The sequence below is a fragment of the Solanum pennellii genome, chromosome 3 (genome assembly GCF_001406875.1).
Source record: "Solanum pennellii chromosome 3, SPENNV200".
NCBI classification, from domain to species: domain Eukaryota; kingdom Viridiplantae; phylum Streptophyta; class Magnoliopsida; order Solanales; family Solanaceae; genus Solanum; species Solanum pennellii.
Genome location: NC_028639.1, coordinates 73,989,933 through 74,016,823, shown reverse-complemented (window position 1 = coordinate 74,016,823; position 26,891 = coordinate 73,989,933). Strand labels below are relative to the sequence as shown.

The 26,891-nt window shown below is 35.4% G+C and overlaps 4 protein-coding genes across 18 annotated transcripts; 3 read left to right on the top strand and 1 right to left on the bottom strand.

Annotated features, from left to right (window-relative positions):
• Positions 1-296: 296 nt before the first annotated feature.
• On the top strand, positions 297-3,841 carry LOC107012729 (glycosyltransferase BC10-like). Its single transcript, XM_015212643.2, has 2 exons — positions 297-1,511; positions 2,979-3,841. The coding sequence occupies exons 1-2, from the start codon at positions 993-995 to the stop codon at positions 3,615-3,617; spliced, it is 1,158 nt and encodes a 385-aa protein (XP_015068129.1). The 5' UTR covers positions 297-992; the 3' UTR covers positions 3,618-3,841.
• A 305-nt stretch (positions 3,842-4,146) lies between these two features.
• Positions 4,147-8,476, bottom strand: LOC107015158 (IAA-amino acid hydrolase ILR1-like 4). Its single transcript, XM_015215341.2, has 5 exons — positions 7,900-8,476; positions 7,596-7,721; positions 6,607-6,921; positions 5,055-5,183; positions 4,147-4,720 (listed from the first exon to the last, which is right to left on the bottom strand). Exons 1-5 carry the CDS (start codon positions 8,257-8,259, stop codon positions 4,313-4,315), a joined length of 1,338 nt encoding a protein of 445 aa, XP_015070827.1. The 5' UTR covers positions 8,260-8,476; the 3' UTR covers positions 4,147-4,312.
• Positions 8,477-10,615: 2,139 nt separating this feature from the next.
• On the top strand, positions 10,616-17,761 carry LOC107014990 (uncharacterized RNA methyltransferase BH0687). The gene is made up of 10 exons (XM_015215133.2): positions 10,616-11,167; positions 11,350-11,592; positions 12,630-12,791; positions 14,891-15,000; positions 15,330-15,438; positions 15,761-15,916; positions 16,039-16,154; positions 16,231-16,397; positions 17,241-17,371; positions 17,454-17,761. Exons 1-10 carry the CDS (start codon positions 10,763-10,765, stop codon positions 17,559-17,561), a joined length of 1,707 nt encoding a protein of 568 aa, XP_015070619.1. The 5' UTR covers positions 10,616-10,762; the 3' UTR covers positions 17,562-17,761.
• A 234-nt stretch (positions 17,762-17,995) lies between these two features.
• Positions 17,996-25,743, top strand: LOC107012376. Of its 15 annotated transcripts, none has more exons than XM_027915354.1 (11): positions 17,996-18,502; positions 19,708-19,883; positions 20,449-20,580; positions 20,666-20,716; positions 21,334-21,430; positions 22,215-22,261; positions 23,051-23,267; positions 23,612-23,750; positions 24,130-24,172; positions 24,651-24,757; positions 25,051-25,743. In XM_027915354.1, the coding sequence occupies exons 1-11, from the start codon at positions 18,379-18,381 to the stop codon at positions 25,070-25,072; spliced, it is 1,155 nt and encodes a 384-aa protein (XP_027771155.1). In that variant the 5' UTR covers positions 17,996-18,378; the 3' UTR covers positions 25,073-25,743. The 15 variants fall into 15 exon arrangements, 14 of the variants coding, with proteins under 14 accessions (XP_027771155.1, XP_027771156.1, XP_027771154.1 ...); XM_027915355.1 differs by having other exon boundaries at positions 17,997-18,525; positions 23,621-23,750; XM_027915353.1 differs by having other exon boundaries at positions 18,001-18,525.
• Positions 25,744-26,891: the final 1,148 nt, after the last annotated feature.

Genomic DNA, 26,891 nt, shown 5'->3' with positions numbered 1-26,891 from the left:
TTATTAACAATGTCATTATTTTTTTTACATATATTTATTACTTTTGTTACTTAACACGATACATATATATAAAACACGTATGCTTAACTAGTAGTGTTAAAAAAAATTATGAAACAAGGGAGTAAGCATTTTAAAAATGGTTTATCCAAAAAAGGAAAAAAATTAACAAGTGATAGAAAAGTTCAATCCTCAACCCTCGGATCTTAAAAATATTTAAATGACAAAAACCCAAAAAAAGAAGGAAACTAAATAAATGGTGATTTCATTTTTATTTATTTATTTTCAATGGAAAAACATAAGACAAATCTAATAAAGCAAACATCTAGGTTCTTCCAAGTTCCAACAACAATAAAAAACATACACCTATTCCTTTTCTCTCACATATATATAAAAAAGTTTCCCAACCAACAGAGACAACTTCGATTACTGGAAAAACCTTAAAAATTTCTCTATTATTTAGACATCTGGAGAAGATGACATCTACAAGCTATAAAGCTACTTCACCAACAGATTTGGTGTGACAACAAGATTCTAATTTTATTCTTTTAGACTCAAAAACTTTTTTTTGGTCTCTGGATTCTTCATAAACAAGATTTGTTCCTTCAATCATGCCCATACACTCATTTATTAAGTACAATTAAAAGATAAGTTCAATTTCAGACTTTCTTGCTCCACCCCCATGATAGCTGTTTCACCATTTTTGGTATAGTATTGATTCAGTACCCAAATCTTGGGATTTGATTTTTTTTTTTTAACTTTTTGTGATCTTGGAATATATATCCATTTCCTTTGTTGGGATTTTCTTGATCTGGGGTTGCAATTTTATTGCCTGTACTGTTTGTTTGAATCGACTTGTTGATGTGATTCTTGAAAATCCTTTGCTTTTTAATAGTAGAATGTTGTGAGCCACACATCAATGATAAGTAAAGCAATTTGGTAAAAAGAAAATCTTGAGTTTTCTTGAAGTGATTTTGTTAGTGGTAGAATTAGAAATGAAGTCAAGAGTAGGGAGTCAAGGGTCATTGGAGGAGGGTAAAGATTCTGTTACTAAGGTGGTAACTCAGTATAAGCCTTTATCAATAAGGTTACTTCAGTTCCTGTTGTTGTTTTTGGGTATTGGTATTGTATTTTCATTGCTTAGTATGTATATGGTTCGGTATTCAGTAATGCAGAATGTAATTCCTATGGTACAATCAAGATTTCAGCCCTGTTTTCAACAACTTAGTTTGGAGAGTTGGATTAGGCCTCCGTCGAGTCTGTTGCATTCTATGAATGACACACAGTTGTTCTGGCGAGCTTCAATTGTTCCTCAAATCAAAGAATACCCCTTTAATAGAACGCGTAAGATTGCGTTCATGTTCTTGACTAGAGGGCCTATACCTTTGGCGCCGTTGTGGGAGAGGTTTTTCAAGGGGAATGAGCTTTACTCAATCTACATACATTCATTGCCATCATACAGACCTGATTTCCCACCTTCATCAGTATTTCATGGCAGGCAAATTCCTAGTCAGGTAAAGTGAACATATTCCTTTCCTTTTTAATTGTACATTATGCTTGAGTTTCTTCATATGCCATTATGTGTAAAAAAAATAAATTAAACTTTGCATTAGTTTCCACCCAAGTTCTACCATTACCCAATGTGTGTCTGTTACCATTTTAGGATTTTCATATGGGGAACTGTCAAAGAGGATTCTCTTTGAATATCTAATCAGATATAAATGCTTACCCCTTATACTTCCTATCATGTAAGCCTCAGTCGTGGTCTATGGTAATAATTCTGTGTTTTATGCCTTTTCAGACAAGGTTGTTGAAACAGATATTACATAGATACTAGCTATTTAAAGCTTATCGTAGTCTTTATTGCCCTGGGACTCAGTAAAGATGAATTGTTTGTATTATTTTATCGTCTAGCTTCTTTTTAAGATATCTGGATTCATGCTCCACAAACTATCTAGGATTTAACCAGAATAGTGAATGATACATTTTGTTCAAAAGGATACTAGACATATCTGGACACAGTTATAGATATACAAAGTTGGTGATTTTTTCTTCTTCTTCAATGTTTATGGTTATGGAATTCCCTCAAGTAGTACAAAGTTAGGACATGAGGAAAGTAAGTTCTTTCTTTTAGCTAATCATCATCTGGCTTAGGTATGCTTAGGTGATATGTTACTTCCACGGTGTTGTACTTGAGGTAATGCCAAAGTCATCGAAAGTTGGTTGCTTTTGCAGTGAGGCTTCAATAAGGGTTGAACTGATGAAAGTGGGATAATATAGTTTAGATGCGTTGTTTATATAAGTTGGTCACAGTTGTGTTCATCTAGATGGTTTCTGAATATTTGTGACAGCTAATCACTAATGTAAACCTTTTATGTCCTTAATCTCAATAAATACTGTAAGTTTTTTGCTGGACTAGTGAATGCTGTAATATCAGGGACGCCAATAATGTTCCCCATATTAGGAAGTTTGTACTATGATCTTATGTTGAGACTTTTAGAGCAACCCATGTTGGCTATGTATAGCTGTGATGGATTTCTCGTGCATCATTGGGCAGAACTGGATAAGCTGTCCTGGGTAGTGCAGTAGGCCCAGGAAGATGTTAGGATATAGTAACCTCCTTCTAATAGCTTTCAACTGTCCATCTCTAGAAAGCATTCCATTGGTTTTCTCAGATATTGGTTTTATCATTGGGTGAAGAGTGTAGCCCATTTCTGTATGGACTATTTTCTTTGATAAAGCTACAAGGAATATTTTCATGCATATTTCATAATGGATGATTCATATTTGTTCGATTAGAAGGTTTACATGAGCCTACTTTGGTGACTGAAGGACAGATAAGCTCACTGGTCAAATCCTTTTCGCAAAAATGTTCGTTTTCCATTTAGCTGCAATTTGGTAGTACATGAGAAGTAGGAATATAGAGGCCAGTCTTGAAATAATAGATCAATCTCACCATTCTGTTGCTTCTTTTTGTGTAGGAGGCGAAGTGGGGAAGAATGAGCATGTGTGATGCTGAAAGACGGCTTCTTGCTAATGCACTGCTTGATATCTCCAATGAATGGTTTATCCTCCTATCTGAGGCATGCATTCCTCTCCATAACTTCAAAGCTATCTATCACTACATATCAAAATCGAGGTACAGCTTTATGGGTGCAGCCGACGAACCTGGACCTTTTGGAAGAGGACGTTACAATCCAAATATGGTACCTGAGGTTAACATCACTGAATGGCGTAAAGGATCCCAGTGGTTTGAAGTGAACAGGAAACTGGCTGTTGACATTGTTAAAGATGACGTATACTACCCTAAGTTTGAGCAGTTCTGCAGACCGCCATGTTATGTGGATGAGCACTATTTTCCAACTATGCTAACCATAGAATCTCCTCGCCTCCTGGCAAACCGGACTCTTACTTGGGTGGACTGGTCCAGAGGTGGTGCTCATCCTGCTACATTTGGGAAGGCCGATATTAATGATCAATTTTTCAAGCGAATTTCTGAAAGCTCAACATGTGTATACAATAACCAGCCAACTTCACTTTGTTACCTTTTTGCCAGAAAATTCGCTCCTAGTGCGTTAGGTCCTTTGTTAGAACATTCTACTAAGTTTTTGGGCTTCTGAGATTCGAAAACATTTGTTACGAAATACGAGCAGGAATCCATATAGGAAATTTCCTAGCTAAATAGATCTGGTGAACAAGCGTCATGCTTGCTATTAGATAGTTCAATATATAGAATGCCATGCATGATCTGATATGCTTAGTGTACTCTCTTCTATTATGATATTGTATTGCTGCTGTTGATTTTTAGACTTGGAGTAAACATGATCAGTGAAGGTTCATACAACAGATCCAAACTTGTTTGGAACGAAGAGATAGTTGTTGGAATTTTATTTTTTTTGTCCAACATAAGCTGGCTCATAGGTTTGAAACTTGGGGAAGCATGAGCCTGTTCTCTATCCTGCTTTCCCTTGAATACCGTGTTAGTGCAATTGGGTGGTGTGAAGTGTGAACTCGCCTTGTGTTTTCAGTCCACACATCTTGCACTGCGTTTTTTAGCACTGAACTGGAGCCCCAGTAACGTGGATGTTTTCCCAGCTCTCTCATTTACTACGCTTGGTAGTACTTTGTGAACAAGATCAGGAAAACAAATTGCTAGAAAATATACAACGTTGTTATTGTTGTTGAAGTAAATAATTGTTATGTAGACGTTGACCTTGTTCCAGATATACAGTTCAAGCTAGATTGGCCGGTTCCAGCATTACATAAAAATGAACAAGGATCTATTTCGTGCATATGCCTACAAAAGAGTAGCACCTCACAATTCATCGTGACCATTTATACTTGATGAAGGAACTTGTGGTTGTGCTTCGAGAAGATATGTAATAGCCAAAGATGCTTGAAGTGCAGCACCAAAAGGAAGTGCTTCTTCGTTTATTTTGAAGTAAGGTGAATGGACTGATGCAGGGTTTTCATTTGTTTCACCCTGCATTCCGAGCATGTAGAAGTAACCCGGGATAACCTCTTGGTAAAACGCAAAATCCTCTGATCCCATTAGTGGTTCCATGTCTTTTACATGATCGTTACCAAGCATATCACCTGCAACTCTCTGGAAGTGTTTGTGCAAGTTTTTATCATTCACGGTTGGAGGGAAGAAGGGTTTGCTGTTTGTAAGAAAATCCACAGTTGCATTGCACCTCTGTACAGCAGCTTGCCCAACAATAACCTACGCAAGAGGAGAATTAGCGTCTCTACAATGGAGAAACCATGGATAAACAGAATGAGACTGTCGAAGCCGAAAAAATACAGAAACAAAGACAACTTGCAGAATATTTTGACACATCTGGAAAAAATAATGCAAAGAATGTAGAGACACCAAAGAGTAAGATGGGATTTGCAGTACGGCAGTAGGATGAGTGTGCAATTTCATTCCATATGCAGCGTATAAAATGAGATAGCTAAAACCCTGATTATAATAAAGTGGAAAGCACAAAAATGGAACATTCATGATTTTCAAGGCAACATCTTGAGATACTGACTAAGTTAAGAATTGATCCTACCTCTTCAATTCGTTGCCTAAGCTGCAGAAAGCTCTCCTTTGAAAAAGCCCGAAAAGTGCCACCGATGGTAACAAAGTCTGGAATAACATTAAATGCACCGCCTCCTTGGAATTTAGCAACTGTGACTACCTGCAGATCATACTTTATGTCAAGTAAAACTACATGACAAAGTTGGAAAATGAGAACCATCTGTTGAGGAATATTGCAATCTTTATCTTGAGGATCACATTTGTAAATGCATCATAAATACAGTTAAACACCCATGTCATTTTAGCTGCGGAATGAGCTTTGTCAACCAATCAGGCTATAGTCAAATATCATAAACCCAGTAAGTATACCAGTCATTGCACAATCACAGTGAGAGTTCAAAAGTTCTTAAATAATCTTTCCATAGTATCATCTCATCAGATATGACTTTCGTTTCAAAAGAGAAATCAGAACAGGGAGGAGAAACCAATCTTATTGTTAAGGAAAGAAGAGATTTCGACCCCCAATTTCCAAACAACCTTAAACAGATTCCTCTATGAATATATTTCCATTTTCATAAAAAAGACAAAAAACCTTTTTGGGCTACGGCTGCAGGCAGCAGCACGCCTCCTGATATTTCTACTACTCATCCAAAAGAAGCATGAATCAGAAAACAGAGAAGAAACTCACCTACTTCAGATAATTTCCTAACTTGAGCTTTGTTAAAGGAAAGAAGGGACTTTGAACCCCTTATCTCTATTAAACTGGTTCCGCTATTGTTGAGCAGGGGCGGAACCACCTTATACTAAGGGGGTCGCCCTTCAGCGGAAAATTATATTATTTATACATGGTTATAATAATATTTTATCTATATACAAAAGATGTCAAACCCCCTTCGACTACTTTGTGTGTGTATTTCTACCGATTTCGAACCCCTTTATTAAAAATCCTGGGGCCGCACTGTTGTTGAGTACTAAATTAGTTCGGCCCAAGCACTAAAGATATTATTAAGGAAATTTCATTTAAACACTTATATGAAGTTCTCCACTTTATAAAGGACATCACCAGAATAGATGCATATGGCAATTCAAAGCAAGGGAGCCAAGGATATGCCTGTACTAGCTGATCGAGTAACTTCTGATGGGTTGCTTCCAATTTATATAATTGGATCTCATAGAGGCTCAGAACAGGAAAATTTGAAGTTAATTAACTCTTGATTGAACAAAAAAATCACCAGACACAGGGACATTCAAGTTGGCAAAATTCTGCATGGGTCTTATTACCTCTTTTGGAGACCATAGGGTCATTGGAAATGCTTAAGATTTATATCATATTTTACAGGCACAGGGCAAGGACAAACTCACTTCTCTCGATCACTCAAGCACATAGTAATTGAATCTTGTTTGCAATTCAAAGTTCTTTTGCCAACGAATCATGACAAATTCTCTGAATTATTCATAGGTGGTTCAGACGCTGCAACGAGTTAATAGTGACCAGGAGCCAGTACATCATAGGTGTTTGATAACAAAACCCAATTAGAATTTTCTGGTGGTCAGTGAGGCTTATCCCGTGGGTAGAAATATACCTGAGAATCCAGAGGATCAGCCTCTCGGGAAACTAGATGCTGTAAGCTGACAATGACATTTGATGCTGCCAGAATTGGATCTATCGAATGTTGTGGAATAGCGGCATGACCCCCTCTTCCACTAATTACAGCTTCAAAAAAACCACTTCCCGCCAGAAAGGGTCCAGGTCTTGAAGAAACTTTACCCAAAGGAAAGTTGGGATGGACATGCAGACCAAATATTGCTTCTACATTTTCTAGTGCTCCAGCATCTATCATTTTCTTGGCCCCACCACCTCCCTCCTCTGCTGGTTGAAAAACAAGAGCAACTGTTCCCTGTCAAAATTAGCCGAGAAAATATCAGCTGCCAGAAGAGTATTATACATGACAAGAAAATTGATGTCATGTATGTACTGAGGAGTGAGCTATGGATTCATTAAGAAAGATTTCTGGATATGGTATTTTCTCAAAAGGTAATCAGATTTAAGACCACGGCTGACATTTTCAGAAACTGAAGTTGTACACTAAAAAGCTTAGAAGATTCTCCAAGATATTTCCTTTGCTGGTCAATAGAGCTTCTTGCATCCTTTCACACTTCACAAAGCAAATCAAGGTTTAAGATTATATCAGAGGCTATCTTGATTATCGACCAGCCAGAATTATATTTCCAAGTTGTTGTCACAAGTAGAGAAGGTACACATGATTCTGCTAACTCCTAATCTATTGTAAAGATGAGATTTTTATTTTTCAAACCGCATTCTCTCCATGTAAAAGCATCCTTTCACACCATATAACTTGCTCTTCTGTCACCCAAAGATCTGGTTCCCTGCCCCTAACCCTTTTTTACATTGGCCTAAAACTTATGGAATGAACCAGAAATCCAGCATACATGCCAAAAGCAATGAAAATTGATTCACTAAAATGGATATGATGCAAAGTGAGAAACGAGCAAAAGTCAAATCTCGAGCAGACAAAACAAAATTGTGATACTACAAATACAAGAATCAAACCTTCAAAATGTTCTGATGTTGTAGAAGAATCTTTGCAGCACCAAGAAGCATTGCAATATGAGCATCATGTCCACATGCGTGCATTTTACCAGGATTTCTACTTTTGTGCTCCCAGTCCACCATTTCCTGTTAAAATTAATATGAAAAACTAATTGCTTTAGCTAAAATACAAAAAAAAAAAAATCTCTCCTCAGTTTGGTGATCTCTAACCAATACATCAGTACAAAAGAAACTATTTTTTATAACAGAATTAATAATCCACTCGCACTTAAGAGTAGGGGAGTAAAAGCATTTGATTTCAAACCTGCATAGGAAGAGCGTCCATATCCGCTCTAATCCCAACAAAAGGGGGGTCTCCTGAACCAATGAAGCCAACAATACCAGTATTCGCAAAAGGGTATTTATACTGAATCCCCATATTATCCAATTCTTCTCTAATAAGCTTACTAGTCTCTAATTCTTCATAACCCAGTTCAGGATTCTCATGTATCCTTCTCCTAACCTCCACCATCCAATCAAAAACCTCAGATTTCTTCGCAAAATCAAGAAACTTACCCGGTATTTCTGGTATTTCTCCTGAACTCAATTGAGAATCTGAGAATATGGGTATTGTGGCAAAAGAAACAAAAATCAAAATCAAGAAAACCCATCTGGAGATATCCATATGAGAAAAAAAAGTTGGAAGAAACCCACAGATGGAAGAGAAGAGTGAATGAAAAATAATGGAGTAGATGAAGAAAGGAACAAATTCAACAGTGAAATCTGTACATCATTGGATTAGGTGAAAACGATGAAAATATGGGGAAAATGGATAGAGGGTCCAATTGAAATGGGAGACGTATTGAATTAAAATATTGTTCCTTTGGCAGTAAGAGCTAAGAGATGAGCACTATAAAGATGCCTTCATTGACAGCTCCAGTAGTTTTCAGCCTACAGTCGACCTCACGTGCTTAATCGAAATCTCTCACGTGCTTAGTTTGCCAGCCGCTTTTTTCCGTCCTTATTTATTTATTATTTTTCCAAAATAAAAAATAGTTTCAGAATTAGTTTGGTTGTGCTTTTTTTTCGATTGCCTTTGATCTCCATAGATTTATTTCCCTATATAGATTTTAGAATTTTAACTTTTAATCATTTTCAATTCAAAAAATTAACTCAAATTAGTTTTTGAGATTTTCACTAATAAAATTTTGAAACTTTCAGTTAATATGCATTTCCAAGTATAACTTTTTAAAAAATAAATTAAAAAATATAAAATTTTAAGTTTAAACTTCGAAATCTATCACCAAACAAGAGCTTCGATTTTTAATTCAAGAACCAAAGAAATTTATGTCAATAATAAATATCAAAAGCAAAAATGAAAAATTTATTAGAGATAATTTATCACAACTAGACTTTAGATCTGTAAATAAAAATCTCATTTTAGCTCAATAAATCATTGATAATCTTTTCACAAGGTATCCTTTATTTTAGTAAAACTTTAAAGTTATGGATCCTTTAACAATTTTTATTTTAAAATAATTTTAATATTCATAAAACTTTAAAGTTATGGATCCTTTAACAATTTTTATTTTAAAATAATTTTAATATTCATAGTTTAACTTTGATCATCTTATAAGAAGAAAGACATAGAGTAGACATCATGTTTCATTAAACACTTAATTATTTTATTATGTTTCATCAATTAATTAAGTTTGAAAAATGTTAACATCTTTGACATATTGGTTCCCTCTTGTGTTAATGTGTCTGTATTTTTTTTTAATACATATATTTGTGACTTAGAAATTATTAGAATTGATTCTTTTTTTTTATGTCAATTAATAGGCATGCTTAATAGTGTCATTTTATGTTTAAAAGGCTGGAACGCATGAATGTATATATACTTACTACTAATTCTATAAATTATTGCACATAATATACTTTATCAGTTTTCGTTTGTTCATTTATTTTTATTCAATGAAAAATTTTAAAAATGAATAAAAATAAGAACGTATTTAAAAAAAGTTAAATTTTAAACATAATGTATAAAAATTAGAAATTAAAAAAATTACAGAAAAGAAATATAGTAAAATAGATTTTTTTAAAAAGTAAAAACTAATAATTCAAAATAAAAAGAATATTATACATTTATAAGTCGAATGATCATCACAAAAATTTATGTTACTTGAATCCATAATTTTGAGAAAGAAATGAATATTATGTTTGTTTAGAAACTTTAGAAAAATATTTTAATCCTATAATAAGATATAGATAAACACATTAAAAGTAGAAGAAAACCTCTTATAACTCTAATAAAAATGTCTATAAACCACACACATTGACACATGCTTCTTTACTAAAAAATGAACTACTACCGAGGTCCACAAACATTAGTTGGTTGTCACTTTCGAAGACAATTATTTTTATTTATTTTAATATATAATAAATGATCTATTTATCTTTTATAACTGATGAATCATTTAAATCATAATTTAAACATTTTTGAAAAATAATTTGAATATTTTGTACATGTTAGAGAACCTTTTTTTTTTTAAATAATGATTTGTTCAAACCTAAAAGCTTTAACCATATATTTTCAAATTTTGAACAATATTTAAGCAGTAGCTGAAAGAACTACGCCAAAGTGCAGAAAGCGAATTTTTATGTAAAGTGCAAAACGCTATTTTTAACAGCATAATTTAGATTGTAATCAATTTTTAAATGGCATTTAATATTTAATAATTCGTAATCCAAGTATGAAGTTTCAAAATTTGAATTTAAAGTTTAAACTATTAAAGTCAAACATCATAGCTGAGTGTGAATTTTTTTTCATGCTAAAAGCGATTAGCATAGCAATGTTTGCCATCCAGCGACAATATATCTAGTGAAATGGGATCTAAGAATGATAGAGTATATTTCGACTATCCTATCCGGTATAACTAGAAAATGGCCTAAAATCCAGTCGTAGAAAACCCAAACCCAACCCTTGACTTATGCAATTCTATAGCCCAACGAATAAATAAGCCCACTAGATAATGCGATCCAGCCAGTCAGCCCGACCGTTTAATCAGAATTTTTGGGATTTTTCATTTCGTTTTAGCCGCCCTATCCTTTAAACCGCCAAGTATCTTACGTACTCGGAGTCGGAGTTATTTCCGGCGCCTATGGTTTAACAGTCACTCCGACTGAAAATGGCGGCGGCGGCTACTTTCGGCATTCGCTCCGTTTCTTCTAACATATGGCTCCACAAATTCGGTGCTCGAACGGCAGCTGCATCAATACGTTCACGTTCATTCACCACTCTCGCTTCTCTTTCCCCCGTTGAAGATACTGAAGACATTCAATTGAACGTAATTCCAAAAGAAGATGCAAGGGAATTGGTTTCTAATACTAGCAATAACAACAATTACAAGTCTAATAAGTCTTATTATCCGAAGCGAGGGCAAACACTGGAGCTAGTATGTGAATCCCTTGCTTTCAAAGGAAAAGGCGTATGCAAAGTTGCTGACAATGGTTTTGTACTCATGTGTGATCGTGCACTCCCTGGAGAACGATTCATTGGTCGTGTTACTCGCAAAAAAGATAATTACGCCGAGGTGTCTGGTTTTTATCCTTTCCAGTTTGAGTAACTGCATTTATATTTATTTTTGTTTTGAATGATTTAATGTGTTATTGTCTTTCAATTGGCGAGGATAGTACAGAGATGTAAATTTATTGTGAACTTTTAGTACTTGTGCAATGTGTTGATTGATGTTATGCATGTTGATAAGGAGGGCAGGTAAAGAAGTTGAAAACAATAACACCTCATTCGGACTATGTTGAAGCACCATGTGAATATGCATCACACTGTGGAGGTTGCAAGACACAGAGTTTGTCGTATGAAGCCCAGCTCAAGGCCAAAGAGCAACAAGTTCGTGACCTGGTTGTTCATGTGGGCAAGTTTTCTGAACAAGAACCAGAACATGCGGGTGTCATGAAACCCATTGTTCCCTGTGATATCCAATTTCACTATAGGAACAAGGTTAGTAAATGATCCAACCGAATTTTCATTTTGGAAATATTTGACTAGAAATTCTACTTACTGTTACTACTAATGCACTCTAAGACGGCATTGCTTGACAGTTTTTCCTTTTTGGTTGCATACCTTTGCTTTATTTGTATATTGCTTATTTTTTGTGTTGAGGCCAGGAGTCTGAAGAATTAGACATACTTTTGACTGCCAATGCTTCATTCGGCTTGGCAGTCATGGTGGAAGTATGAAATTATATTGTAATTTATGCAATAAGGAAACATTTTGATAATCAGATGATTTGTTCAAATAGAGAGAAAAGTTGCATCTTTTTTCCTGGCAAGGCGTTAAATAATTTCATGCCTCTTTAACACACACACAAATAATGCGCCTCTCTCCACTAGATGGTCTGGTTTATACAACACTCTCAAACACACACAAAAAAATAAATAATGCGCCTCTCTCTCTCTCTCTCTAGTTATATATACATATATATATATGTAGAGAGAGAGAGAGAAATCATAGAGCACCAAATGCATTAGCATTTTATCTAAATTTATTAACAAAAATTTAAATTAAACATAAGTTATTAATATAAGGGGATTTTAAAGAGGAAAAGACAAAAACAAAGGAGAAATGGTAATGTGCTAAAAGTTAGATGAGTGGGGTGACTAGTTTAAGGGAGATCAAGGTTGGCTATTGATTACCGTTGCATTGCATTAAAAGATGCTAGATTATTTTTTGTAGGCGCAGTGATATCATGTTGTTTTATTATAAAGTCTACACGAAGATTCTGAAAGTAAATTCCCTTTACTTATGAAAAATTATGTTGGTTTCTTTGAATGTGTATAGCAATTTTTCTTTATTTTGTCCACCTACTTATTTCACCTGCTGGTTTTGCCTTCTTATTACTATTATATGTGAGCAATAGTAGTTCTGATGTTCAGAAATCTAAAGGGGAAACAAGAAAGGGAAAACAAAAAAGAGAGAAGAATTTCGACAAGTGGAAAACTGATATGTTTACTGTTTTTTTATTACATGCGATGCAGATGGAATTCTCTTTTGGTCCAAAGGGATGGGTACCTGCTGAACAGCTGCAAGAAAAATCTACTGATGAATGTGTCTATGCTTTGGGTCTGCATGCCCCTGGATTTTTTGATAAAGTTTTAAATGTGAATAAGTGCTTATTGCAAAGTGATTCAGCAAATGAGGTATGGTATGTGCCATTTAATGTAGCTAGATTTAGTTGCCAAACGTCTGCCTTTTTCTCTTCTTTTTTAGAACTGTACATGGTCTTTTACGTTTCAATGGACTTATCGTTTATGAGGTGTGTGAAAGTAAACAAGCATATTGTAGGGAGGAAGTTCAAAGGAATGGGAAAAGACAGATAAACTGTCAAAAAGGGAGGGGGTGTGGGGGTGTAAAGAGGTATTCATTAGTAGCCAGTGTTGTGAAAAGTGCGCTTCAAAGCGAGGCGATCCTTGTGCGCTTTTTTATCTTGAGGCGAGGCGATCTGAAAAAAGCTCTCGCTTCAGATGAAGAAGCGAGAAACGACCCTAAGGCAAAAGCGCAATAAAGCGCGTTTTTTATAAAAAAGCGACAATTAGGTTTTTTTAAAAAAAATTAGGTTTTTTTTTAAAAAATAATCTGAAATATAACCTTCTCTCTCCTCACGACTCTTTCCCTTCTTTCTCTCCTCGCGACTCTTCTTTCACAATACTTTTTTCCCTTCTTTCTCTCCTGACGATCTCGACTGAGGCTGCCTCTCTCTTCAACCTCGACCGCGACTGCAGGTAACTTTTTATTCATCTCTCTTTTAGCTAATGTTTATTAGTTCATCTCTATGAGTTTCTTTTCTCTGAAATATACAATTTTCCCTGTGCTTCATCTCTTCATCTCTTTGAGTTTCGACTACTCTAGTTTTTTCTTCTTCTTCTCTTCTTTTCTTCATCTCTTGCTGTCTGCTCTGTTTCTAATTACTGATTGCTGCCTCCTCTGTTTTTTTTTTTCAATTCTTTTGCTTTTTTTATTTTATTTTGTGATCAGTCTAGCAGCCTTGTTGAAGAATAGGAGTTTGAATCTTTGTGATTTAATTATGTTTTTGATTTTTTGCTTTATATGTTATGACTTATGAGTATTTTTGCCTATGTAATTTCTTTCAATCTAAGACTATATTACCTCTATTTAGTTATTTAATATTTTTTTATTTTTATGCTAAATGTCGCTTTTTTTAAAAAAAAAAAGCGCTTCGCTTCACGCTTCTCGCTTCTGTGAAGCAAGCCCTCGTCGCTGTTTTCCGCTTCTTGCTTCCCAAAACACTGTTAGTAGCACACTATTGAGCATAACCACATACTTTAGGTCTGTATTTGCCAGCAGAGAGAGCTGTGACTTTGGAATTGGAGATATTAAGAGGCTAAGAAGTTTTATGTGGTAAACTGGAATGTAGTCATATCTCATAAGAAATAGGGGGTTAGGGTAAAATGATTTAAGGCAAAATATTAAAAATAACATCATAACGCATTATTAAGCATTAATAAAGCAGTATTTAAAAAAGAATTCAGATATATGGCAATGAGAGTCATGCAATTTGAGGAGGACGGTCATTGTAGGGAGTCCAGGAGGGGAGAAGAAAGCCTCATAATGTCTTTGGAGAAAGAGAATGAAAATATGCATGAGTTTCACGGATACATCAGCTTCAAAGTGGTAACAGAAATAGGGAAGCACATCTACAACAATATTTAGCATATCAACCTAGAAGTTGTTGATGGTAGCACAGGTGTACTGAGGTGAAGAGGAAGGAGGCATACTAGGTTGACTAGGAATCTGAATTGAGATGGCAGATAATTCCAAAACCCCCTTTTTTTTTCACTCCACTAGTAAAGACGATAGCAAATTACAGACATATCAGGATACCTGGAATTGAAGAGACAGAAATGAGATTTTCTGAGTTCTAGGTTGTCATTTTACTATAGATTGTGAAGAGAGATTAGAACATTTACAACCCCCTTAAGCTAGAACACCAATAAATCAAAGTTGCCGTCTAGCTCATTCACGTTTGTTTAACCTGATTCAAGACCTATCACTTATAAATGGCTCATGTTGATCTTTATGTGTAGATGCAATTAGACAGCTCTGAGAGCATCTTGTTACCCTCATTTGTACTCTTCACAGATTTGAGCTTGGAATAAATTTTTCCATCTATTATTTTTCAATTCTGCCTTCGATTAGTCATGACTTTATATGGGTTTTTTGTTTCGACAGTGATATATGATGTAATTTCTTCTTGTATAAACATGATTTTGTGATTTAGGTTCTCGCAACTGTGCAAGAATGCTGGCGGGATCCAGAGTTGGGACTTTCTCCGTGGAATGTGCACTCTCACACTGGCTTTCTGAAGCATCTAATGCTTAGATCAGGCAGGTATTTGATCTTATTTCTGCCCTTTGTGAATAAAGCATTGAAGTCATCATCCATTTCTTTCTCTCTTTTTTTTGGATGGGGCCGTGGAATAGGGCATTGGGGTGGCTGGCAAGATCCATGAGTAGCTATGTATATAGTTTTACTATTAGGTATTCCACATTATGTTTTGGGGCTGAATTCTTAGGTTCTTGAGCAAGTCTCAAGTCTTTCATTTTTCAGATTCTTCCCCAGGAAGCTTTAGTCTGTGTCATGCTGTATATAAAGTTCATATCTTTTGTATGATGTACCTTGCACCTAACGATAATTTTTCTTACGGCCTTTCCTTTCAGGAATATTGAAACTGGTCTTCCTGAACTTATGGTTAACTTTGTAACTTCTTCTGACAATCCTGAATGCTTGAGGCCCCTTGTTGAGAAAATCGCCACTATTCCTGAAGTGGTAGGTTTAACATATTGCAGATAACTTCATTCTTTTGTCTCTTTAGGTGAAGAAATTCCTATATTGCTTGCTTACTCTGGGAATCATATTACTTCGACTACTAAAGTGATTCCATCGTGAGACAAGTTCTGGTTTCATGAGTCAAATTCTTGATTAGCTCTTCTCTCCTATAGGTGGACCCATTGGCCATTGCGTTCTTTTGGGATGCCACTGAACCTTCTATTTTCCACAAAGTTACTTTTTCATTTGTCAGTCTGCATCTGCTATAGAAAAATTATCTATGGTGTCATTGCTACTAAATTTTGTCATTGATATTTAACAGGTAAGCATTGTTAATAATGTGAATACTTCTATCGGCAACACATCTGTTGGGGAGAAGGAATATACGTTGTACGGAAAATCTACCATCACAGAGATTTTGAGAGGGCTTACTTTCCAGATTTCAGCAAACTCTTTCTTTCAGACGAACACACGTCAGGTATTTGGTAAAGAAATGGCTAGGCCAGTACCTTGATCTCTTCAGTTTATACTTCCAAACCCTGTTTGGTTTTCCTTCTTTTTAAAAATTTGGTGCTAAATACAAACTCTTGAACTTTGCAGGCTGATGTTCTCTATAAATTAATTGAGGATTGTGCATTTCTTAAAGGAGATGGGTCTGAAATTGTTCTTGATTTATTTTGTGGGACAGGAACCATTGGCCTTACGCTGGCCAAAAGGTATATAGGTTTTCTTCCTTGAGCTGCAAGTTCTAGATTTTGCTGATCTGACATTTATTTCTATTTCAATTTGCAGGGTGAAGCATGTTTATGGTTTTGAAGTAGTAGCTCAAGCTGTATCAGATGCACGTCAAAATGCCACTCTAAATTTCATCAATAATGCAACCTTCATCGAAGGTGATTTGAATAAAATTGATTCGACCTTCGCCAGCAACTTGCCCAAGCCTGACATTGTTATCACAGGTTATTCTCTTCTTGTTTTCCTGATGGATGATATGTTTCATTTGAAGCGTTAACTTCCGTTGCTTTAACAAAACCTTGGTTGTATGAAGCTTATGAATGTTTTATTGGTTAGTCTCCCAGGACGAAATTGCTCTGTGAATACCCTTTCAGTTTAAGTTCCCAATTCACTTCCTGGCAGCAGGGATATCGTAAGATTAGTCCTACACTCCTGCTGGTATAAGAATATTCAGAATGAAATAACTAACGTACATTGAAGTGTGAAAATTGTTTAGAAAGGAAGCGTCGCCTCTGTCATGTTGAACAGGATGTTTGATCTGCTTTTGGTCAGGTCTTTAGGTTAGATTTCTGTTCTCGTCCCCTTCAATGAAAAAAGATGGAGATCAACACAACAATTAGATGGCAAAGGCAATGAACTTTGGTCACAGTTTGTGGTATGAGCCATAGTAAGAAGACAGTAGCCACCTTGTACATATCTGTATAACTATAATGGAAATTTTGGAAGTTTCATAAAATCTTCTGTTTACAATGTGTTTAAGGCTTCTTAATATTGACTTATCTTTCCGAATAAGAAAATTTCATCATAGAATGCTTATTCCAAAAAGCAATGATCGAGGAAGTTGTTCCCTATAGTTAAATGTCTCAACATAAAGTTGCCTTCCTGTGGTAGATAATATTTTATGCAGTTCTCAAAATTAGGTCTCCGATGGCATTCTCAAGTATGTTGTGTGAATGGCATGTGAGACCATGATTTAGTATACATTGCAATCCTTCACCTTTTTCTTGGTGCACCTTTGGAGTTCCCATAAACTTGCTAACATTTATATTATGTTGCCGAACCTGCAGATCCTAATCGCCCTGGAATGCACATAAAATTGATCAAATTTTTGCTAAGATTGAGAGCATCACGGATCATTTATGTATCGTGTAATCCTGCCACTTGTGCTCGTGACCTTAATTATCTCTGCTATGGTGTGGTAAGTATTTGAGTTCTCATATTAGTCCATAATTATTACTATCATTCACTCTGCTAAAGTCCATGACATATTTCAAATGCAGCCGGAGCAGAATATAGAGGGACGTTATAGACTGAGTAGCTTACAACCAGTCGACATGTTTCCCCACACACCTCATATTGAATGTGTTTGCGCGCTTGAGCTTCGGTGATAAACCAGTTGTACATCTTGATTCCAACTAGTTGAATTTCTTGCGTCTGTAATTGTTATTGCTGCGTTCTGGTACTGCTGACATAGATTCCTATGAGATTTAGGAAGTGGAAGAATAGAAATGGAAGTCATGAAGCGATGGTTTGTTCAATTGATTGATATGTTTAAATTTAGGATTAACAAAGATCCATTTTAGCTGAATATTCTTGTAAAAGAAACTTATTTTCTTGGAACACGGATGAGCAAAAGGCCATCAAGGCTGCCAATGCAATATTAACTTAAACAGGGGCTTCCTAAGCACCTTAATAAGTACTTTAATTACTTAATTAGCTTTGAGACATTTGGTTTTGACGTTTTTATACATGAGCATTAGTCTTATTTTATAGAAGTTTTTGGTCTTTTTCCACATCTGAATTTGCTTCAACAGTACATATTTGAAGAGATTTTCTCATGAAATAACGAAAAAAAAATATGTAAAAGAATATTAACATATAAGAGACTTCAATCCAGAGTCAAAATTTTTTCCCCCCATTTAAATGTAAAAGTGGTAACCCGCTCAATTAGCTTCATTTAGTCTCTAGCAATGCTTGTATTGCTTCATTCTGGATTCTTTTGTTGTCTCATGAAACACCTGTCACACATACGAGGGGCTACGAATTACGTACTTTTCTTTGAAAAATTATACCACCTAAACAAGATATATAATGTCATATATATGTTCAAATCCTTATAATTAGTATGAAACAATTAATCGTACAATATATACTTAATGTTTTTGGTGTTACATGTTTGTATATGTTTAGTCTGGGGACTAGAGTATGAGTGACATGACATGTATACATGTTTATACCTGGAGTATATATTTTACTTTCAGTGCAGGGAACAATGGATACTATCTTGGGGTTGGAAGTTCCAGGTCAGATTACATGCAAATGATTCAAGGCACGTTGAAGGAATCACAATGTGTAATTTTTAATTTCTCTTGGATCTTCATAGATAAGAATACTGTTATTCTGCACATTGTACAAAGGCCCAAATAAACCAAGTAGATGATAAAATCAAGGCTTCAGAATGGACCAAACAGAAGGGAAACCTACCTTTTCACAAATAAATACACATATTAGACCCTTAGAATAGTTAAACTTTTGAACAAAGTTCTGAATATTATTGCACCAACTTGAGCATATGTAGATTAAGAGTAAATATGAACTATTTGGAATAGTTTAAAAATATTTTCGATCTTTTCAGTTATAAATATAAATTCGAAATCATTATTAAAAAACTCAAATCATCATACTCTTAAACTATTTGAGAATTGATATCATGTAACTTACTAATTTCCAATATAACATAGGCAAATGTGTCAGAACATGTTTCGCCTAACCAAAAGAGGGAAAAGTAGGGCTAAAAGCATTATTCTGCAGGGCTAAAAGCACCATTCTGCAGGTATTTAGGTTGCTTCGAGTGTTGTTGTATCCATTAAACAATAGTACTAGTTATGTATATTGAATGTGTAAGGTTCAATATTAAAAACTGATTGTTTTGTTGATGTTCAATTCAAAATTTTCAATCATATGGCTTTAGCATCTATTCCTCATCAAACTTACATTCCTCTGCCATCTTCCAATTCAGGTGGTCTTTTCTATCACCCAATATTTATTTTTACTCCCATGATGGTGTTGGTGTTGTTAATTTGAGGTTTTGGGAATGATTAGGGCTTTTATTTGATTTATTTCGTTTCCCCTTTTGCATGTAGTAACCTTGATGTTTGAGATGCTGTATTTTACCCGTGGATTTTACTCTACCAGAAATTTGCAAATGGGGTTTACTCTAGTGGGGGTTTGGTGGATGGTATTTCTTACTTATCATCAATCTCGACATTCCATTTTTGTTTTTTTTTCTTCCTAAAACTCCATCAACTCTCTTCAAGTTCCTACGATTCTAAGGCTTTACAACAGTTTTGAGGTTAGGGTTCTTGATTTTGTTGATATATGGTTTCATGATTTATCTTTTGCATACTACAGATCAGTAATTGCTATTTCGCAACTGGCATGTGTTTTTATCCTGATAATCATATATTCTTTTATCATTTTTGCGGTTTGTTTTCTTGTGTTTAGGTTTTTATGAGCTATCATGCATTTGAGCAGGTGGTAGGCATGCTGATCTTGAAGTAGTTTTAAAACCAGTCCCCATTTATATCATCAGCCATGAATCTCAACTTCCAGCCACATTTCTCTACCCTTCTCCAAAAAATGAGATGGTTGTTGGACTTGACTGCGAGGGTGTTGACCTCTGTAGATATGGAACTCTCTGTATTGTGCAGGTTTTTTTCAGTTCTCACATGTTCTGAGTAGAACCAACTTTGTGCCTCACTTGATTTTCAATATTATGATGTTACTCAGCAGTAGCTTTGTAAGTTTATTATGAGTATCTTTACTTAATATATGTTTTCTTGCAAAGCAAAAACACATTGGTAGTTTGGTACACTTCTTGAAGAATAAGTCTGTATTAGTTGCTGACATCCAGAGAATTATCTCTTAATCTTTCGTTGCCTGACAATGAAAAAATGTAAAAACCGTAGATATAATCCTCTTTAAGACTTTATGCATCCAAATCAAATACCTGCTCTGTTCCAAATAATGGATCCAGTACCCGAGGGCATTGATAAAAACTTGTCTTTTTGGCATCCTTACTCCAATCTAGTGTATAAATTGTGAGGTGTAAATTGACTGTCTTGGTTGGTTAGGTGATTCCATGCTTAGTTTCACATTTTTATAGGTATTTTCATAGAAATTTTTGTGGGGCTTGATCATATTCACCTTTCGATTGACCTTTACATTCTTTTTGATGAAGTATGGATTTTGACCTTTCCTCATTTAAATTACTAGCTTGCTTTTCCGGACGCTATCTACTTGGTTGATGCAATACGCGGTGGGAGAAAGTTGATTAACGCTTGTAAGCCTGCTCTTGAGTCTGTTTATGTCACAAAAGTTATTCACGACTGCAAACGGGATAGTGAGGTCTTATAGAACTTCTTTTAGCCTCCTCTTGTTTCTCCTTCCCTCTTGTATCATTTTTGGCACGTTTTTCCTCTTTCTTTTTCAGGCATTATTCTATCAGTTTGGTATCAAGTTGCACAATGTTATGGATACCCAGGTTAGCTTCTGGTACTTTCTTTCGAGCTACTTGACTACTAGTTTCTCATGTTATCCTGTGAAATACCTTTTTACTAAATTACTAAAGTAATAAGTGATTCACATGTTACTCTCTATCTGCTTAACCCGACCCTTTTCATACTCATTGCATGTTTTCCCTTCTACAACCTCATATTTATGATATTTGTTTTATTATAGTTCACCTGGATTGTGCTGATTTCCAGCCATGATAGTTTTGATTTCTACACTGGCTCTGCTTGTATCTCTCTATAGTTTGTTAAATTTACTGCACCATTTTTTGTGACTTCTAACTGATTGGGGATGGTATGTAATTTTGAAGATGCTCAAATGATGAATCCGGGGAAAAAAATTCAAGAACTTTATATGGTGATTGGCATCAAGACACTTTTCTTTTTTAGTTGCTGGCTATGATGATTACTGTTTCCTCTGTGCAGTAAAAATCTCTCTCGGATTATTACATGAATCATTTCTCACTGATTCTTTATTCCAGACATGGTTTAGTTAATGCATATCACTCCTGAATATTAACTAACTTCCAACAGAGAAACGAAGTTGCTTTTATATCACAATGACTGCTTATCTTTCTATGTTGTACAGATAGCTTATTATCTGATTGAGGAACAGTTGGGGAAGAAGAGCTCACAAGCTGGCCATATCTCTTTTGTGCGCCTTCTTGCAGATCCACGTTATTGTGGTACTATGTCTCTGTTCTGCTTCTATTTATCTTTTCCCATGTGGTGACTGCATTAAGTATATGAAAGTTGAGTGGTTAAATGCAAGAATCCCTACTGGATGACCAGATAAGTTTGGTTCCTGGAAACGTTTTGATTTGGTTTTGAGAAAAACAGAAGACACCATCTAGGATTTGGTAGTGATTATGTTTGCTCTTATGGTTTTTAATCATAAAAAGACAAGGAAAAGAATTGCAAATTTCTTCTTTGAAGTGCATCTCATTCTTTGAGGAATGTCTTTTCAACATTGTGTTAACTATGCATTATGGGAGATGGCATTGGGAAGTGATATTGTTCTGTAAGTTTTGACTAGGAAACAAACTAATATGCATATTTCAAGTTGTCATGGTAATGCTGTAATGAAATTCAAATTAATGGGGAAAGGGAGGACCAGGAACCTTCTAAAGGAAAAATATTCTTGTCTGGTTACTTCATAACTTCGAATTGTAATTAAAGAAAACAATTGAAGCAACAATTCTATAGTGTACAGCAAGTACTCTTCTTGATACTGGCAATATAACCTCAAATATATTTTGCACTTCCAGTGGAATTTGTGGCTCTAACCACACCTCTCCTCTCTGACTGCTTTTGCGCATGAAATCCTAGGTAATGCAATGAACTTTCATGATGATCATCTCTAGAAAGAGCTTGCTATGGAAAATTTCTCATTATTGGTTGTAAATAGAAGTTCTTGGACAGATTAAGTAGCTAATACACTTCACTTTGAATCGTTTTATGTGATTGCAGGTATATCATACGTGGAGAAAAAAGAAGTCCGTTCCCTTCTGAAGGAGGTTGGATTCTGTTTTACCTTTTCCTTTCTTCAGTTGACATGCCTACCATGTGGAACATGCATCTTTGGATATCATTCCCAGATAACAGTTTAAAGCCTTACAGAAGAAATGAGCATTTTGAGAAAGTTCTTGGATGGTTTTCAAAGACTTTGGTAGTAGAAAAATATGGAAACAATTACCAAGTGGACAACTGGCAACAATTAGTCTTCCAGAAGTAACACAGTGTGAAATAAACCAAAGTCTTACTATGCCTCTCCGACCCCCAAATAAAAAGAATACAAAAAGGAAAAAAGAAAGCCATCCTCCTATTGGTGCTGTTGGAAATGAGGATGGGTTGACAAGATTTTCATTGTTTATTGCTCCACTTAACTATGTCCTCTTTGAGATAGCTTATTTTTTATTTCTTATTACACTGGTATCTGGGACGTCTCGCGCTCACCTCACCTTCCCCAGATACCTGCTACTTTCCACCGGCACAACTAAATAGGCAGATGGGAAGAAGTCGCATAGTGTTTTTCTGTTCTCTAGGATTTGAACCTTAGACCTCATGGCTCTTCAAAATAGTTGCCGATCACATATAAATGGTATTGCATTTAGATAACATACTGGCCCAAAAGGCTTCAGGTTTTGCTCAGTTATACTTGACAGCAACCTTTCACTTCTCAAATTCATGTTAGTCTTAGATTAATTATATGAAGCTTCTTTCCATGCTTATGTACTCCCTTCTCCGCACAGTATCATGGCTTATGTACCTTCTAGAATTATATTGCTTAGTTCCTTTTTATACAGGATCCTCAGTTTTGGACCTACCGACCATTATCTGAGCTGATGGTCCGTGCAGCTGCTGATGATGTTCGATTTCTTCCATACGTATTCCATAGGATGATGGAGAAATTGAGTGAAGAATCATTGTGGAGACTTGCAGTTCGTGGTTCACTTTGTTGTCGGTGTTTCTGCATAAGTGACAATGAATATGCTGATTGGCCAGCAATCCCTTCTATTCCAGGTGATCTCGAACTCTCCACCAAGGCTATGAATGCATATAGTGGCACCAAAAAAGATATATGTTGTTTTTATGGATATACTTTTATATAATTGTAGAAGTTTCTTATCCTTCATGACTATATTAAGACATTGGAGCCTTGTCCTGACTTTTGTCGGGTTTGTCACCTATAAGTTAGTAGAAAATTAAGCTGCCCCGTGAAAAGTATAACACAAGAAGTGTTAGATGTGAATTTAAAATAGTACATGATTTTGAAAATTTAATTTGTGAAAGTCTGTAGCTTATCAATTTTCTAGACATTTTTAACCAATACTATGTTGGTGCATTTCTGCTAAAAACGTGATTAGTCTTGTCAGAGTTCCTCAATGTGGAAAGAGAAACTTTAGAAGACGAGATCTTGTCCATACTTGATGTGCCACCCGGGAAAATGGGATGCGTCATTGGTAGAAAAGGATCCTCAATTTTGTCAATCAAAGAATCATGCAAGTAATAGTTTCTCCCTTTGATCATTCTTGTTTGCTGGTTTATAGCTTGTTTGGCTAAGCTTTTAGCTAAAAGTACTACCTTTTTTTTCTTTCCAGATAGTGCTTATTTTAAAGAATTGAAGTGTTTGGCCAAGCTTTTATGTAAAAAATAGTGCTTTTGAGCAGTAGCAATAGCTTTTTCCTTAGAAGCACTTTTTGAACCTTGGTCAGGTACACATTACTGCTCTAATATTGACAAAAGTGATTTTCAAATTGATCAGCCAAACACGAATTGCTACTCTCCAAAAGTATTTTTTTTGAAAAACACTTCTCTAAATAAGAGATTTTGGAAGCTTGGCCAAACATGCTATTAGTGGGTCCTAATATGAAACATTTTGCAGGGCAGAAATCCTAATCAGTGGATCGAAGGGAGCGCCAGACAAGGTTGGTATATATAAACACGTACTCCCTCCCTTTGAATTTATGTGGTGGTTCTCGATTGGACATGGAGTTTAAGAAAGGAAGAATAACTTTCGAAACATGTGGTAAAAAACAAGCCATCCACTTTTATATGTGAAGGAGAATTTTTGTTTCTTGAAATATGTTTAGTACTATAATTCGAGCCTCAGCAGAGGCTAAAACACTAGTCTAGATGAATTCTTCACATTTGTCCAAGCATTGGTGACCAAAGCTACCCAATACTAGTGATGATGAGAAGTGAGGTAGCAATTTCCCCAGGAATTAGTTGAGGCGCAAGCTGGTCCAGATACCATGGTTATTAGAAGGAAAGAAAATGGACCACTCATCATTATTGTATTTTTGGTTTTAGATGCAACCAAGTTTTAAACTTTAGAATAGCCAGTCCAGGATTAGTGAAGAAATTTGTAGATCTAGGCTAATTACAATTTACACCTAATTGCAGAGAAACGACGGGATGAGCCACATTGGGTGTTGGGCTTGTTCACGGCGTATGTCTGGATGCTTGAGGCCAAGTCTTGCGAGACAAGAGCCTCATACTTCTGGCCCAAGGTTTTCTGTCCTCACTCCAAGGCCAGCTCCGGATGAGTCTCAGTTTATCCTTTCAAAACATTTTATTCGAAAAGGATCCTATAGTAATCGTCTGACTTGTTAAAATGCCTGCCTGCCTGCCTGAGAATTGCATTGTAGCATGTAAATATTAGCCTGGGTAACAAAGAAGTTGAGTAATATATATATTAAAACTGCAAGCTAAGTAGAATGATATCTTCGATTATTATCAAATTCTTTACAGGTTGAGGGATGTTGATCTGATATGTATAACACCAATCTTCTCATTTGATCAGGTTTTCATCATTGGACCCCTGAAGCAGGTAAGGAAAGCAGAAGCCATGTTGAGGGGCCGGATGTTGTGACTTGTGAGACAATCCTTTTGCTGCACCTGGAAGCCAGAGCTTTGCATTCAGATTACCCGATCCTCACACTAAAAAATCTTTCCTTTTTGCTAATATACAAACCCTGCTCTGCTATATGCCAATTCATCTCATATTGGTCGCGGTTCTAAATCAATGCATCTATTATTGAAATTAAATTGGTACTTGTTTGCACTAAAATTTTGAATGTATTTTAGCGCCTAATACTTGTCTTAAGTGGACGAGGTCAATTGTGAACTTGATTGGTGGAGTGGTCTTGGGGGGTCATTGTCATGCCCACGGGGTGGCCAGCTTGGGAATTTTGAGAATGATACTAGATAGGAGTGGACTATAAAAATCTAGTTGTAATTTTTGTAGTGGGAGCCATGGGGGGATAGTTCTAGAAAATGTGGAGAAAGTGACAAAGGGATAAAAGCTAGCCCCCCCTTCTTTCACAGTTCACATGACCACACGGTGACTTTGGGGGATTGCGGACAAAAGAGGTCGTTGGTGGGGCTTAAGGCCATTGAATTTGAAACAGAGTCACTGTACAATGTATGTGCAGCAAATGTTTCTTCAAATATTAAGAAACCTCTTTAATGCTGAAATGATTTGATGTTGGCTTTTCTTCTCCCAATCTACTCACCGTTTACTTTTACTCATCACTTTTCACATACCAAGAAAAAATAATTACTAGTGTCTTTTCCATGTTTTAAAACATATTGTTTCGTAAAATATTTATATTAGTTGTTTTATTAGTAAGTGTGTCAAGTTAAACAATGACAAATAAAATTAAACAGAGAAGGTATCCGTGTTATCCCTGCCGACTTGTGTGGTTGTTCATTTCTAGTAAATGTGAGCACGAACTCTAAGAAAAACAGTTCCACAAAGTTGGCAATGATGGGTCCATTTCTCATTTAAGGCACCAATTATTTTTGGTCTAATAAGACTCAAATTTGCTAATGTTGGACCGAGTAAAGTTCTCGTGAAACTCTACTACATTTAAGCTCATTTATATTGTGAAACTATATTACTCGATGAAGACAACAACAAATAACGACTGTGCTTCTATCTTAAGCAAATTTGAGGTTGACTTTCTTAGTTTTTGTTGTTATGTCATTACATTTGAACTCGTCCAAGTTCAATTTATTTTTTTGAAGTCACTTCAAAATAATTCATCTGATTGTTGGTCAATTTATTATTCATTAATTCCATTTTATATATATTGTTAGAGAATTAATCTGTGGTTTTTTTATTCTTGATTTATGGTTAGTGCCAGACTCAGGTACTTAGACAAGGGTAATCCTAAAAACACTAGAATGTCAGGTATTTGATCAAACTTTTGAATTAGATTATTTCTAAAAGTGCTTTTGGATATAAGTAGTTTGGTAATCAAATTAAAAAACACTTTGAAGGAACAATCAGCGCTCAAAGAAGGTTTTTGGGTATTTAAAACAAGAACTTTTGACTTCTCAAAAGCTTTGTCAAACAAAGCATAAATCAATGATTGAATCTCTTTTATCATTATTCTCAACTCTTTTCTTACATTAGGAGGATTAAAATTTATATAAAATCAAAAATAATAATTCTCTAAAATAAGTAAACATTATTGGAGAAGACTTAATACTTTGGAACTTTCCTTAATCAATGACTAATCTAGTGTCTTAGATACTTATTCTCCCTCTTTAAGTAGTCGTTAAGCTGAATTAGATTCGTATGAGTATGTTTATAATTTGTGTAAAAGAATCGCAAATCTTTTGCTAATCAAAATGTGA